Below are 15,166 nucleotides of genomic sequence, written 5' to 3'. Positions count from 1 at the left end.
AATAAATCTGATATTTGCTAAGGGTTTACTATATGCCAGACACTGTACTAAGCACTGGGGTGGATACAAGCAAATTGGGTTGGACACAGTCCCTGTCTCAATCCCATTTTACAAATGAGGTAACTGAGGCCTAGAGAAGCGAAGCGACCTGCCCAAGGCCACACAGCAGGCAAGTGGCAGTGTCAGAATTAGAACCCAAGATCTTCTGACTCCCAGGCCTGTGCTCTATCCACTACGTCTAGCTGCTGTCCCCAGCATCTCAGTAACTTAATAACTGTTGCAGTCCCTTTATTCTGTCGGCTCGCTGTGGGCAGGGATTGCTTCTGTTAATTTCTGATGTATTGTCTTCTCCCAAGCACTCAGTACAGTGTTCTGCACATAGTAAGTGCTCGGTAAATACCACTGATTGAAGTCCAGACTTGGAAATGCATCCTAGTGGCAAGAGTGCGGGTCTGGGAGTCAGAAGGTCACAGATCCTAATCCGGGCTCTGCCCCTTGTCTGCTGTGTGACCTGGGGCAAGTCACTTCACTTCTCTGTTCCCCATCTGTAAAATGGGGTTTGAGACTGTGAGCCCCACCTGGGACGGGGACCGTGTCCAACCCGCTTTGCTCGTATCCACCCCAGTGCTTAGTACGGTGCCTGGCACATAGTAGGCACTTAACGAATACCACCGTTGTTGTTATTATCCGGAAACAGGGTGGGAAAACGTGTCGGTTCAAGGGCGGCCCTTGAAGCGAATAAGAGTCAATCCCGTAGGAGAGAAAAGAAATAAGCGAACGGCCCCATCTGAGAATAGTATGAATGGGAAATTACGAGGACCTCGGGGGGCGCCTGGGTCATTTCTGCAGAAAAGCTTGATTTTGAACCCTGGAGGATGTAAGCGGTTGGGGGAAATCTCCTGGGCTCTGACCTCTTTCTTCCAGAGTCACTTTTAGTCAAAGGTCATGTGTACGCATACAGAGCTCTATCTGTAAAGCAGCCCCTTTGTTCAGAAGACATGTTCCCATTGAACCATTGTCCCCAAGGACAGCTGCCCCCCCCCCCGCCCCCCCCCCCCCGACTTCATCTGCATTGGAGAAATCTCAAAAGCAAACGAGGCCGGGCAAACAAGACCGACCCGGGATCAGAGCACAGCTCCCAACTCCCCCGTCAGAGGAACGGAAGCATCTCCGGGGATCTGTCACCGGGACTGTCCGGGAGAGGCCCGAGGCAGCCGTTAAATCATGGAGCTGCGGACCGAATGGGTACGGTAGGGGCCTCCTTTCCAAAAATCTGCCGCCGGTCGATGAGGTCGACGAGGGGACGGCTGAAGCGGGGCCGGGGGGTAGGGCAGTGTAAATCCACCGTCGCTCTGGGCCGGGGGCAGCGAAGATGCGGAAGCCTGAGGCGGTCGCCCAAGGCGCCGGAGGAGGGCAGCTGCCGACTTTGGGGTGGTCCTCGTCCACGTCGTCGGGTTCCCGAACGGCCTGAGAAATGGGAGCGTGCGATCAGTTGGGAGGTTCTGTGCTTCCGAAGGAAATCGGAGCAGAGAATGTGTCTGTTCGTTGTTGTATCGGTCTCTCCCAAGCGCTTAGTACAGCTCTTTGCACACAGTAAGTGCTCAGTCAATACTATTGGATGAATGAATGAATGCACTCTTCAAGGGAGAGGTGGAGAGGGAAGGGGTCCGTATTCTCACCCCACAGGCTACCTCGGTAGCTGAGCCGCTATGGGACGGACGGGTGTTCATTTTTGTTTTTCCCGTATCGGCCGTGGAGCGTACACTTCGCCCAAGGCTGGGGGGTTTCTCTGGAGAGGAACCTCTGGACACTAGGCTCCTGAACCGACAGTTTGTTTGCCCGGGGGGAAATGTGAGTTTCCTTTTTGGAGTGATAACATTTCAAGCGGCCGTTCGATTTATTTTCTGGCTTTGCTCTGTCACAAGTGGGAAATGTTGATTATGGACGACAGATAAGGGTGAGGCAAATCTGTTGTCTCTTTGTATGTCCCCTTAAGGCTGTTTAAATGGAGCTTTTCAAGTGATCTGGCTAATTTTGGGAGAGATATTTTGTGGCCTCTCCTGGGCCTAAGCAGATTATGCTTCCTTTTGATCGTTGATGGCTAATCGTTCATGCAAACAGATGGGCAAAATGTGGTCCTGTTTCCGGGGTGCCCGGCTAGGGGTCGGCCTTTCAGCTTGCCCGCCGGCCAACTGCTGAGTCGGCCCCGACGAGCAAGGGAGCGGGGGAAGCTCGGTGGGGGGGATGTTCTCGGTCCTGCTGCGTGTAGGGGGGCCGCTCACCTCTACTGCCCAAGGTGACCATGGCCCAGAGTGGTGGCACCGGACCCGTCGAAGTCCGCGGCTCCCCGTGGTCCCGGGACTAAAACCCGGGAGGGATTATTCAGAGGACAAGGAACTGAACTATGCTAACATTGCCTCCCTCCCTTCCCCCCACACCCCACCCTCCTCCTCTTCCTTCTCCTCCCCCCAACCCTTCTCTTCTTCCTTCTCCTCTTCCCTACCCTCCCCCTCTTCCTTCTCCTCCCCCCATCCTTTTCCTCTTCCTTTTTCTCCCTACGAGCCTCCTCCTCCTCCTTTCCCAACATTTCTCCTTTTCTATCTCCTCCCCTCAACCTCCCCTTCCTTCTATCCTCCTTCCCCAGCCTCCTCCTCCCTCTAGTCTCCTCCCTCATCCTCCTCTCTCTCTAGCATCTTCCTCCCCCCCGCCCTTTTCTTCCTCCCCCCAGCCTTTTCCTTCTCCCAAGCCTCTTCCCCCCCAACCCAGCCTCTCCCCCCGGCCCCCCAACCTCCTCCTCCTCCTCTCCCAGGCTCCCCCAACACCTCTTCCCCTCCATCCTCCTGCTTCCCACTACTCGTTTGCCCAAGGAAGGGTGCAAATCCCTCTGTGGTATTTGAGATAATCTTGAAAGCTCGTCAACTTTCCCCCCAATCCAATCCCCCATTCTCTAGAACTCCTTCCTTCCTTCCTTCCTTCCTTCCTTCCTTCCTTCCTTCCTTCCTTCCTTCCTTCCTTCCTTCCTTCCTTCCTTCCTTCCTGCCTGCCTGCCTGCCTTCCTTCCTTCCTTCCTTCCTTCCTTCCTTCCTTCCTTCCTTCCTTCCTGCCTTCCTGCCTTCCTGCCTTCCTGCCTTCCTGCCTTCCTGCCTTCCTGCCTTCCTTCCTTCCTTCCTTCCTTCCTTCCTTCCTTCCTTCCTTCCTTCCTTCCTTCCTTCCTTCCTTCCCTTCTTTTTCTTCCTTCCCTTCCTTCCCTTCTTTTTCTTCCTTTCCTTCCTTCCCTTCTTTTTCTGCCTTCCCTTCCTTCCCTTCTTTTTCTGCCTTCCCTTCCTTCCCTTCCTTTTCTGCCTTCCCTTCCTTCCCTTCCTTCCCTTCCTTCCCTTCCTTTTCTTCCTTCCCTTCCTTCCCTTCCTTTTCTTCCTTCCCTTCCTTCCCTTCTTTCCCTTCCTTCCCTTCCTTCCCTTCCTCTCTCCCTCCCTTCCTCCCCTCCCTCCCCTCCTCTCCCTCCCTTCCTTTCTTCCTCCTTTCTTCCCTTCCTCGCTTTCTCCTTCCTTCCTTCCTTCCTTTACAGGAGGCATCTGCTAATGTATATAACACTGCCATTTGCATTAGAAGACAATGTACAGTTTAGGCCTTTCTGTCTGCAGGGGGCTGTACTGGGTGCCTACCATGTGCCGGGCACTGCCCTGGACATCAGCTGTGTGCAGGATGCTATATTGGGTGCCTCCTCTGTGCATGGAGCTGTGCTGGGTGTCTCCTGTGCGAAGGACACTGTGCTGGGTGTCCGCAGTGTGCAGGGCACTGCCCCGGTCATCTGCTGGGTTCAGGGTGCTGTATTGGATTCCTACTGGGTGCAAAGAGTTGACTGGGCACCTGAGACGTGGTCCGTTGGATGCGTATCTGGACTGCTTGAGGAAGGAGTTTAGTGCTCATAGAGCTCAATTTTAGCTGGGCGTTCCTTCTGGGAGAAAGTGACTCCATTTTTTCAAATCTAATGTGTTCAGAATTGGGCGGGATGTTGGGGTGGAGGCCAGCGCTCTGAAGGGCCAGCCCAGGGGCTCTATCATGAGGGTGGGAGGGGGGGTGGGGAAACCAGGAAAGGAAGTCAGAGTCACAAACATTACTGATTGCATTTGTCGAATATCTGTATTTCTACTGACAGTAACTGGGGTATTTAAGTACTTACTGTGCGCGAAGCACTGTTCTAAGCAGTGGAATAGATACAAGTTAATCAGGTCAGACACAGTCCTTGTCCCACATGGGGCTCACAGCCTTGTGCAGAGCTTTGTACTAAGCACTCCCCCAGCTCAGGGTTGCACCTGGAGAGTTTCCAGTCCTCCACCAGTCTCAGCTATGGGAGGGAGAGTCAGGCAGAGGCCTATCCATTCGATTCCTAGCTTGGGTAGTGGCTAGCGAGTGGAAGGCAATCTGCTACAAGTCGAAACTCCCCCGTGCTGGGCAGCGGTGGCATCGAAGAGAGTCAAGGGTGGAGACAGGTTTACTGCACAATGGTAAACCATTTCTGTATTTTTACCAGGAAAATTCAATGGCTACATTACTAGAACGATTGCAGACGGAGAGCAGGGCGTTTGGGGAGAGATGTGTCTAGGGTGTCGCTGTGGGTCGGAAACGACTCGACAGCATAAGACAAGACTGAGCACTCAAGAAAGTCAACTACAACGTTTACTCTGTTGTCTTCGCACTTGGATCTACACCCTCTGGACACTTGATAGTCTCCCAACTTCAGCCCCCCAGAACTTAGGTACAGATCTGTAATTTATTTCTGTAAATGTCTGTCTCTCCTTCTAGACTTTAAGTTCATTGTGGACAGGAATCGTGTCTACCAACTCTGTTGTACTGGACTCTCCCAAGCTCTAAGAACAGTGCTCTGCATACGAAGCCCTCAGTAAATCCCCTTGGTTGATTCATGGAAACTGATGCTATTCTAAATAATAATAATGATAACTGTGGCATTTGCCAAGCGCTTACTATGTGCCAGGCACTGTACTGAGCGCTGGGGTGGATACGAGCCAATCGGGTTGGTCCCAGTCCCTGTCCCAGTGGGGCTCACAATCTTAATCCCCATTTTACAGCGGAGGTAACCAAGGCCCAAAGAAATTAGGTGACTTGCCCAAGGTTGCACAGCAGACAGGTGGTGGAGCTGGGATTAGAACCCATGACCTTCTGACTCCCAGGCCCGTGTCCTATCCACTGTGCCATGTTGTACTTCTTTCTCATTCATACGGTCGTATTTATTAAGAGCATACTGTGTGCAGAGCACTGCTCCTGCTACTGCTATCGCGCTTCCCTTTCCCCTGGGCTCTCACTCTCCAGGATGCTCTCTGCTTCCTCATCAAAGGCATATAATAATAATAATAATAATGATAATAATAATAGTGGTACTTGTTAAGCCCTTACTATGTGCTGAGAATTGTTGTAAGCCCTGGGGTCGGTTCAAGTTAATCGGGTTGGACACAGTCCCTGTCCCACATGGGGCTCACAGTCTAAATAGGTGGGAGTAGGATTTAATCCCCATTTTCAGCTGAGGTAACTGAGACCCAGAGAAGTGAAGTGACTTGCCCAAGGCCACACAGCAGACAAGTGGCCGAGTAGGGATTAGAACCCGAGTCCTCTGATTCCCGGGCCCCAGGCTCCTATGGCCGGTCCGTGAGCCTCCTGGTAGTGGGTGGGCCCCCAGGAGAAGAGTTCAGGATTGGCACCCGGGCAGCGAGGGAAAGCCGAGCTGGGCCCAGCCGTCGGCCCGGTCGGTCCTGCCCTTGGGGACTCCCGTCTTCTGCTCGGGTGGAAAAATGAGAACTGATCCTTTGTCCCCTGGCAGCCTCAGCCGCGACCGGCTGGACGGGAGAATTAGAGCCTTGGGGAATGAATCGAAAGAGAATGGAATGGCTTCTCTTTGGTCAGGATGTAAAATCCAAGGGCTGTTCCCCGAAATTTCTGGAAAGAGGAGAAGCAGTGTGCCCTAGTGGAAAGAGCATGGTCCTGAGAGTCAGAGGACCTGGTCTCTAATCCAGGCTCTGGCATTTGTCTGCTGTGTGACCTTGGGCCAGTCATTTCAGTTCTCTATGCCTCAGCTTCCTCATCTGTGCTTGGCACAGAGTAAGGACTTAACAAATACCACCACCATTATTATTAATATTATTATCATTACAGCTATCAGCCTGAAATAGGTACAGAGAATCAGCATGGCTCAGTGGAAGGAACCTGGCCTTGGGAGTCAGAAGTCATGGGTTTGAATCCCGGCTCTGCCACTTGTCAGCTGTGTGACTGTGGGCAAGTCGCTTAACTTCTCTGTGCCTCAGTTCCCTCATCTGTAAAATGGGGATTAACTGTGAACCTCACGTGGGACAACCTGATGACCCTGTATCTACCCCAGCGCTTAGAACTGTGCTCTGCACGTAGTAAGCGCTTAACAAATACCAAGATTATTATTAAATGCTACTGATGTTGTTGCTGGTGAGACGGAATGCCACAATGTGACATTGTGCAGAACGGAAGCAGTGTGGCCCAGTGGCTAGAGCACGGTCCTGGGGATCCGAAGGACCTGGATTCCAATTCCGGCTCTGCCACTTGTCGGCTATGTGACCGCGGGCAAGTCATTTCACTTCTCCGGGCCTCAGTTACTTCATCTATTAAGCGGAGATTCAAACTGTGAGTCCGATGTGAGACATGGACCGTGTCCAACCTGATTAGCTTGTATCTGTCCCAATGCTTAGTACAGTGCCTGGCAAATAGTAAGCGCTTAACAAATCCCATTAAAAAAATATAGGCATTCAGCAGTCCTTTAGGGTGGCTAAGGATTCTAAGAGCAGGGCCCGACAGTGCTACTTGAACATTTTTGGAGGAAGAGCCAAGAACTTCCCTCATTGCTGGCCGCCCACTGGAACCCGCCATTTCTCTTCCTTCCCCGGGGCCAGGAATTCTTGTCCGTTCTTCAGTTGTGGGTTTTGCAGGTGATTCCTCTGATTGAAATCTGGAATCACCTTCCAGGAAAGTCGATCTCATTTTAGTGAAACCTTTTTTCGGGATCCTTGCAAAATGATATTCCATAAATGTTTGATTTGATTTGAGTTGAAAATAAACAGCGGTGACTTTACAAGCCAGTAGTCCAGCTGAGGAATTGCCTCCGGGAGCCTTGTTTCAACAGAATCTGCTTAATGGAATCATTGGTTACGGGGTCAATACTGCCTGTTTTGGAAGAAAGAACATCCTGGACACTTTTGACTCGGATTCAACCGAGTCTGGGAAACGTTAGGATATATTTCTCGTGTGGAAGCCAGGAATCAATTGAAAAAGGAAACACTAGATTGCACATAGACTTCTTTCACCATTTGCAAGCTTGTTGTGGGCAGGGACTGTGGTGATTTTATAAGCGCCTTTTTGGAAGAAAAGTTCACGGGGCTCTAACACTTTTAACTATCAAATAGCGCTTTCCATGTGCTTAGCACTGGGGTAGAGATGAGATAGTCAGGTTGGACATAGTCACTGCTCTACATGGGGCTCACAATCTAAGTAAGAGGGAGAGCAGATATTGAATCCCCATTTTTCAGATGAGGAAACTGAGGCCCAGAGAAGTTAAGTTCATTCATTCATTCAATCGTATTTATTGAGCACTTACTGTGCACAGAGAACTGTACTAAGCGCTTGGAAAAGTACAGTTCAGCAATAAAGAGAGACAATCCCTGCCCACAGCTAGCTCACAATCTGGGGTAGGGGGAGACAGACATTAATACAGATAAACAGACATCAACGTAAATAAATAAAATGATGGAAATACACCTAAGTGCTGTGGGGTGGGGAGAAGGGGGGAAGAGCAGCAGGAGAGAGTCAGGGTGACACAGAAGGGAGTGGGAGATGAGGAAAAGTGAGGCTTAGTCTGGGAAGGCCTCTTGGAGGAGATGTGCCTTCAGTAAGGCTTTGAAGAGGGGGGAGAGTCATTTTCTGGCGGATATGAGGAGGGAGGACATTCCAGGCCAGAGGTAGGATGTGGGCCGGGGGTTGTCGGCGAGACAGGCGAGAACGAGGCTCAGCGAGAAGGTTAGCACCGAGGAGCGGAGTGTGCGGGCTGGGATGTAGAAGGACAGAAGTGAGGTGAGGTAGGCGATGGACTGCTTGCCTAGGATCGCACAGCAGGTAAGCGGCAGAGCTGGGATTCGAACTCAAGTCCTCTGTGTCCCATACCCGTGCTCTTTCCACTGGGTTATGCTGCCTCTCAATAAAGGACAAGTTGTTACTCCTTAAGCAAGGTCAATTTTGGTGACTCATTGTAACACATTCCATCGCATATAGGACTGGGTTATCAGAAAGTCATAATAACATTTATTAGGGCTTCAGACCCATTCCCCGGATGGGCTGCAGGTTTTGTTGGGCTGTGCCCTGCACCACCCACACTGTTCCCGACATCACTATCTCATGATGTGCAAGCTCGCTGTGCTCTGTGAGATTTCCCATGGAAATCCATTCAGAGTCCCAGATCCCCAGCATTCCTCTGAGGGACCACCGTCTCCCGCCCCCATCCGCCCTCTGTCACGTGGCCCTCGCTCCGGAGCTCCCAGCATCCTGCCTTTCTCTTTCCACTCTCTGCTCTCCCTCCGGAGAGACCAAACCCCTGTCCTCCACCCTCATTCCAGAGATCTCAGGCCCCAGCTCACACAGTCTTCGCTCCAGAGCTCCAGGTCCCTGCTCGGGCGGTCTTTGCTTCAGAGTTCCAGGCCGGTGCCCTCCTCCCTCGCTCCAGAGCTCTGACCCCCCCACCCTCCTCCCTTGCTCCGGAGCTCTGGCCCCTCAACCCCCCCATTCTCCCTCATCCCTCACTCCGAAGCTCTGGCCTCCACTCCAAACGTCCAGGCCCCCCACCCTCCTCCCTTGCTCCAGAGCTCCAGAACCCCACCCTCCTCCTTCTCTCCAGAAGTCCAGACCCTTGCCCTCTACCCTTGCTCCAGAGCTCAGGCCCCCGCTTACGTAGACGTGGCGTCCGCCTCCAAGCCGCTCCTTCTGAATTTTGAATGCCGCCGTCGTGCCCATTCTCCTTCCGCCAACATCCGCTGCACAGCTGCCCCCTCTGGCATGGAACCCTGAGGCGATACCCTCACGGTACCCTCAGTCCCTTGCAATCCCAAGCCATCTTTGCCCTCGACCTGAGGCAAGGCGATGCTACATCGTTTTTACCCAGGAGCCTAAATGACGTCTGCACATACCTCCAAAAGCCTTCAAAACCCTCCTCTCTACATCAAGCAGAAACTCCTCTCCATTGGCTTTATGCCTTCTCCCTTCTACCTATCCTCTCTCTTCTCCCACTATCACCCCAGTTGGCACTCTTCACTCCTCTGCATGTTCAATCAGTGGTGTTTATTGAGCGCTTATGGTATGCAGAGCACTGTACTAAGCCCTTGAGAGAGTACAGTATAGTAGTGCTGGTAGACATAATAATGTTGGTATTTGTTAAGCGCTTACTCTGTGCAGAGCACTGTTCTAAGCGCTGGGGTAGACGCAGGGGAATCAGGGTGTCCCACGTGGGGCTCACAGTCTTAATCCCCATTTTACAGATGAGGGAACTGAGGCACAGAGAAGTGAAGTGACTTGCCCACAGTCACACAGCGGACAAGTGGCAGAGCAGGGATCCTTGTCCAAAACAAGCTTACCATCCAGAAGGGGAGACAGACAGGAAAATAAATTGCAGATGCTTTGAGAAACAGCAAGGCGTAGGGAATAGAGTACGGGCCTGGGAGTCAGGAGGTCATGAGTTCCGATCCCAGCTCTGCAACTTGTCTGCTACGTGGCCTTGAGTAAGTCACTTAACTTCTCTGTGGCTCAGTTACCTCATCTGTAAAATGGGGATTAAGACCGATATGCTTGTATCCACCCCAGGGCTTAGTACGGTGTCTCGCACACAGTAAGTGCTTAACAAATCGTTATTACTATATATATATAGTAATAGTTAAGCACTTACTATGTGCAGAGCGCTGTTCTAAGCGCTGGGGTAGATACAGGGTCATCAGGCTGTCCCACGTGAGGCTCACAGTTAATCCCCATTTTACAGATGAGCTAACTGAGGCCCAGAGAAGTGAAGTGACTTGCCCACAGTCACACAGCTGACAGGTGGCAGAGCTGGGATTCGAACTCATGACCTCGGACTCCCAAGCCCGTGCTCTTTCCACTGAGCCGCGCTGCTTCTCTGTAGTAGGAAGTCAGTGAGGTAAGTAGGAAGGAGGGAGCTGATTAAGTGCCTTAAAGCTGATGGCAAAGTGTCTGTTTGATGCCTTGCTGTGCCTCATTCTCACCTCTCCTGCCACGGTGTATCTCATGCTCTCATTCCCCCCTCCCCCCAGCTAAGACTCCCTGCCTGCAATTTCCTCTCACTTCATATCCTACTGACCACAACCTTCTCCAAATTTTCCGATATTCCACGATTCATTTCTATCCTCCCCACTTTATCTTCCCCTAACTTCACATCAGCACTTTTGCACTAGTAACAATAATAATAATTGTGATATTTAAGGTCTTATTTTGTGCCAAACCCATACAAGATGTAAGATAATCAGGTTGGACACAGTCTCTATCTCTCACGGGTCTCCCTGCCTAAAGAAGAGGAAGGACAAGTATTTAATTCTCCAGTTTTGGATGAGGAAACTGAGGCACTGAGAAGTTATTTGATTATTATTTACTTATGCCCTTTGTTAAATGGTTGCTATCTGTCAGACACTATACTAGACTCTGGGAGAGATACAAGCCGCTGGGGTAGATAAAAGCTAATCAGGTTGGACCGAGGCTCACAGTCTTAATCCCCATTTTACAGATGAGGAAACTGAGGCAGAGGGAAGTTAAATGACGAGCCCAAGGTCACACAGCAGACAAGTGGCAGAGCCAGGGTTAGACCCCAAGTCCTGACTCCCAGGCCTGTTCTCTATCCACTAGGCCACGCTGACTTGTCCAAAATTACGAAGCGGACAAGTGGAGCAGCCGAGCTTAGAACCCAAGTCCTCTGAACTCTCCACTATTCAATAGTATTTATTGAGCGCTTACTATGTGCAGAGCACTGTACTAAGCGCTTGGAATGAACAAGTCGGCAACAGATAGAGACAGTCCCTGCCGTTTGACGGGCTTACGGTCTAATCGGGGGAGACGGACGGACAAGAACAATGGCTTCTCATCATAATGTATAGGTCGTGGGCAGAGAATAGCCTAGAAAGAAATCCTGTCAGGCTGCCCGGAACTATTAGAAATAATTCCGTTTCAGCCCACCCAGTGGGGTGACACTGGAGTGGAAACAAGTCACTAAGTGTAGAATGGCTGCCAAGACTCTCTCTTGCATAAGAGTGCTCTACACATAATAAGCTTTCAATAAATACCATCGATTGATTGATTAATTGCAGGAATCAGTGTGACCCAGTGCTGTGTCCTTTGGGTTTTTGGTATTCGCCCCACTCTCAGCCCCACAGCACTTATATAGGTGTGTGTGTGTGTATATATAAATTATTTATTCATTAAAGGTCTCTCCCTCTAGACTGTACGCTTGTGGGCAGGAAACGTGTCTACCAGTTCTGTCGTATTAGACTCTCTGAAGCACTTAGTAATGTACTCTGCACACATTAAGCGCTCAGTAAATGCCATTCATTGATTGACAGTGGAAAGGGTCCAAGCCTGGGAATCAGGAGACTCAGGTTCTAATCCTGGCTCTACCAGTTGCCCGCTGTGTGACTCGAGGCGAGTTGCTTCACTTCTCTGGGCCTCAGTTTGTCATTCGTCAAATGGGAATTCAAAATCTGTCCTCTTTCCTACTTAGCCTAAAAGCCCCATGTGGGACAGGGACTGTGTCTAACCTGATTGCACTGAATCTAACCCAAAGCTAGAAAAGACTTGACACATAATGTGCGCTGAGCAAATACCACTATTATTATTACTATTATTATTTACCTGATTTTAAGGTATCAGTATTTATTGAGCACCTGCTATACGCACTGAATAATGCATAATGAAGGTAGAGCTTACTAATGTATGTTTCCTGGTTGTGGAATTCTGTTCTGGGAGCTTGTTGGGGACATAGAGACAAATGTCTTTATCAGTCCCAGTACTCAGCACAGTGATGCGCGCATTGTAGAGCCTTGATAGATCCCGTAAGGACTAAGAAGAACGGCCCCAACATTCTGTTGGTGAGGGAGAGAGGGTGGGGAGGGCGTGGGAAGGGAGAAGCAGAGAATGATGCGGAGAAGCAGAGAATGATGCTGTCCATTCTGTCCGGCAGCACCCCCGTCAGCAGTCTTGCAAGGAGCTTCAGGGTGTAGAGAATTGTAAGAGGAGGTACCTCGCTACTAGGTACTCCCCGGAGAAAAGAAGCCTGCTGTTTAACTCAGTCTGGGGAAATTCTTCACTGAAGAGGCAGCGTGCCCGAGCGGAAAGAACCCAGGTCTGCGAGTCTGCGGGTTCTAATCCCGGCTCCATCGCTTCTCTGCTGTGTGATCTTGGGCAAGTCACTTCACTTCTCTGGGCCTCATTTTCCTCATCTGTAAAATAGGGTTTAAATCCTATTCCCTCCTAGCTAGATTGTGATCCCCTTGTGGGACAGGGACTCTGTCCGACCTCATTAAACTGCATCTACCCCAGTACTCAGAACGGGGCTTGACTTATAGTAAGCGTTTAACAAATACCACTTAACAAAACGAAAAAAAACTAAAGTTGGAAAACCACTGCCACAGTCAGCAGAAGAAGCTACGGTTTCTGCAGTCCTCGGCAAAAACTAACGATCGCCTCACAGTTCCTCATTTAGAGAATGATGCGCTGTCAGGCTCTGAATTGCTTTAGCAAAATTTAAGCAATGCTTAGTGATGTCGAATGTTTCTGGGGGCAGAGTCCTATGCTTGGGAGATGCACGGAGTGGTAAGGCAGAGCGACCCAGAAACAGATGTAACTGAGAAGTAGCATGGCCTAGCGGAAAGAGCGCCGGCCTGGGAGTCAGAGGACCTGGGTTCTAATCCTCACTCTACCGTGTGTCAGCTGTGTGACCTCGGGCAAGTCACTTTACTTCTCCGGGCCTCCACGATCTCATCTGTAAAATGGGGACTCCCTCCTACTTAGTCTTAGTGAACCCCGTGTGGGACGGGGGACCGTGCTCAGCATGATCAACTTGTGTCTACCCCAGAGCTTAGACTAGAGCCTGGTCGAGAGTAAGAACTTAACAGGCACCATAATTATTAATTATTATTAATTTCTGTCCCTGATCCCAGAGTTATTAGGAGAGGCAGTTAAACTGAGGAGTATAGAATAATAAAAAGAGTGCGAGAATAGAGATTCTGAACACACTCCCCCTTCCCTCTCTCTGCCCGAACAGTGCTTACCACATCCAGAACACAACTCAAGCCACAAAAAAATTTGTGGTGTTGGAAGGAAAAACTATTTTTTTGTGGCTTTTTCCCCGGGATTCAAATCTAATGAGCCCAAGCGGTCCCCGGAGGGCGGGGTGGGAGTGAGGGGGGCAGCACTGTCGGGAAAAGAGGGGGTCTGAGAGCTACCGGCCTCTCCGAGCTGCCAGAAACCAAGCTGAGTCACCGGAGAGAGGAGAGCGTGGGGGGCGGGGGCCACGCCTGGTTGGGGTCGAGCCGCCGGCTGGAGGGCTGCAGAGTTACGGAAAATCTGAGTCTCCCTTTCCCCCCGCTGGCTCGGAGGAGGCGTCTCGGGGACGTGTTCACGCTGGAAAAACGTGATTGTGTCCAAGACATCGACAGATCTGCAGGGGGTTTTTGCAGTAAACCGCAGAGCCTGACAGATCTGCTGACCTCCCAGCCTCGCATCTCTCCCCACTCCAGTTCATACTTCACTCTGCTGCCCAGTTCATTTTTCTACAAAAACGTTCAGGCCATGTCACCCCTCTCCTCAAAAGACTCCAGTGGTTGCCCATCCACCTCCGCATCAAACATAACTCCTCCACCATTGGCTTTAAAGCACTCAATCACCTTGCCCCCTCCTACCTCATCTTGCTACTCTCCTACTACAACCCAGCCTGCAGTGCTTCACTCCCCTAATGCTAACCTTTCACTCTACCTTGATCTCGTCTATCTCGCCGCTGACCCCTCATCCGTATCCTCCCTCTGGCCTGGAACGCCCTCCCTCCTCATATCCCACAATTACTTTCCTCTCCTTCAAAGCCTTAACCAAGAGACCTTCCCAGGCTAAGCCCTCCTTTCCTCTTCTCCCACCCCCTTCTGTGTCGCCTTGACTTTCCCCTTTTATTCATCTCCCCTCCCGGCCCTTCAGCACTTATGTACATATCTGTCATTTATTAATGCCCATCTCCCCTTCTAGACTGTAAGCTCATTGTCGGCAGGGAATATGTCTGCTTATTGATGAATTGTACTCTCCCAAGCAGTTAGTACAGTGCTCGGCACACAGTAAGCACTCAATAAATACAACTGACTGACTGGCTGACTGACTGACTTTAAGCCTGTCAGCAGCGAAAGCATCTCTGTGAGAAGGCTCAGTGGCCAGCGTGGTGGCCCCTGGCCTCTGGGGAGAGGTTCCTGGCCATCCGGCCTCCTCTTCCACAGTTTGGGGCCCACGTTGGCCTGCAAAACTGAGCCCAATCCCGACCGGCTTCTCCACAGACATGAGGCCTGCTGGGGAGAGGGCGAAGAGAGTCGCTCGAGGAAAAGGACAGACGAAGGACGACACGTAAGATTTTTACCCACGATTGTTTTTGCTTTGTTCCCGTCTCCAGTTCTCAGACCTACCTGCCTCCCTCTCCGCTCTGCTTTCTGCACTGACCCCACTCTCTATCTCCCCATCTCTGCTCTACCCATGCTATTTCCTTCACTGAACTTCATTCGTTCATTCAGTCGTATTTATTGAGCACTCACTGTGTGGAGAGCACTGTAGTAAGTGCTTGGAAAGCACAATTCAGCAAAAGAGACAATCCCTCCAGTCTGTCCCTTCGTCATTCCCTTTTCCTCCTCTCTGTTCTGCTCTCATTTGTATCCTTCTCCCTTATTCCCTTCTTCCTGTCTCCTTTTCCTCCTCCCGCTCCTTCCCACTCCCTTTCTCCCTTCCCTCGATCTACGTTCTCTCTCCCCTCATTAAGCCTCTGTCAGTTGTCCCTTTCTACTGCTGCATTTTCCCGTGTTTCTTGGCTTTGCCCCCAGCCCAGGTACTTCTCTCTGGATGACTG

At 51.0% G+C, this 15,166-nt stretch overlaps 1 protein-coding gene across 1 annotated transcript in view; it reads left to right on the top strand.

Annotated features, from left to right (window-relative positions):
* The first annotated feature begins 1,099 nt into the window (after positions 1 to 1,099).
* ENPP2 (ectonucleotide pyrophosphatase/phosphodiesterase 2) overlaps positions 1,100 to 15,166 on the top strand; it is a 170,638-nt gene continuing 156,571 nt past the window's right edge. The window contains exon 1 of the mRNA XM_029063036.2: positions 1,100 to 1,245. Within this exon, the coding sequence (XP_028918869.1) occupies positions 1,225 to 1,245 (21 nt within the window). The 5' untranslated portion in view covers positions 1,100 to 1,224. The remainder of the gene's footprint in view (positions 1,246 to 15,166) is intronic.

This window comes from Ornithorhynchus anatinus, chromosome 4 (genome assembly GCF_004115215.2).
Source record: "Ornithorhynchus anatinus isolate Pmale09 chromosome 4, mOrnAna1.pri.v4, whole genome shotgun sequence".
Taxonomy (NCBI): domain Eukaryota; kingdom Metazoa; phylum Chordata; class Mammalia; order Monotremata; family Ornithorhynchidae; genus Ornithorhynchus; species Ornithorhynchus anatinus.
Note: the sequence above shows the minus strand (reverse complement) of the source record. Positions and strands in the feature narration are given on the sequence as shown.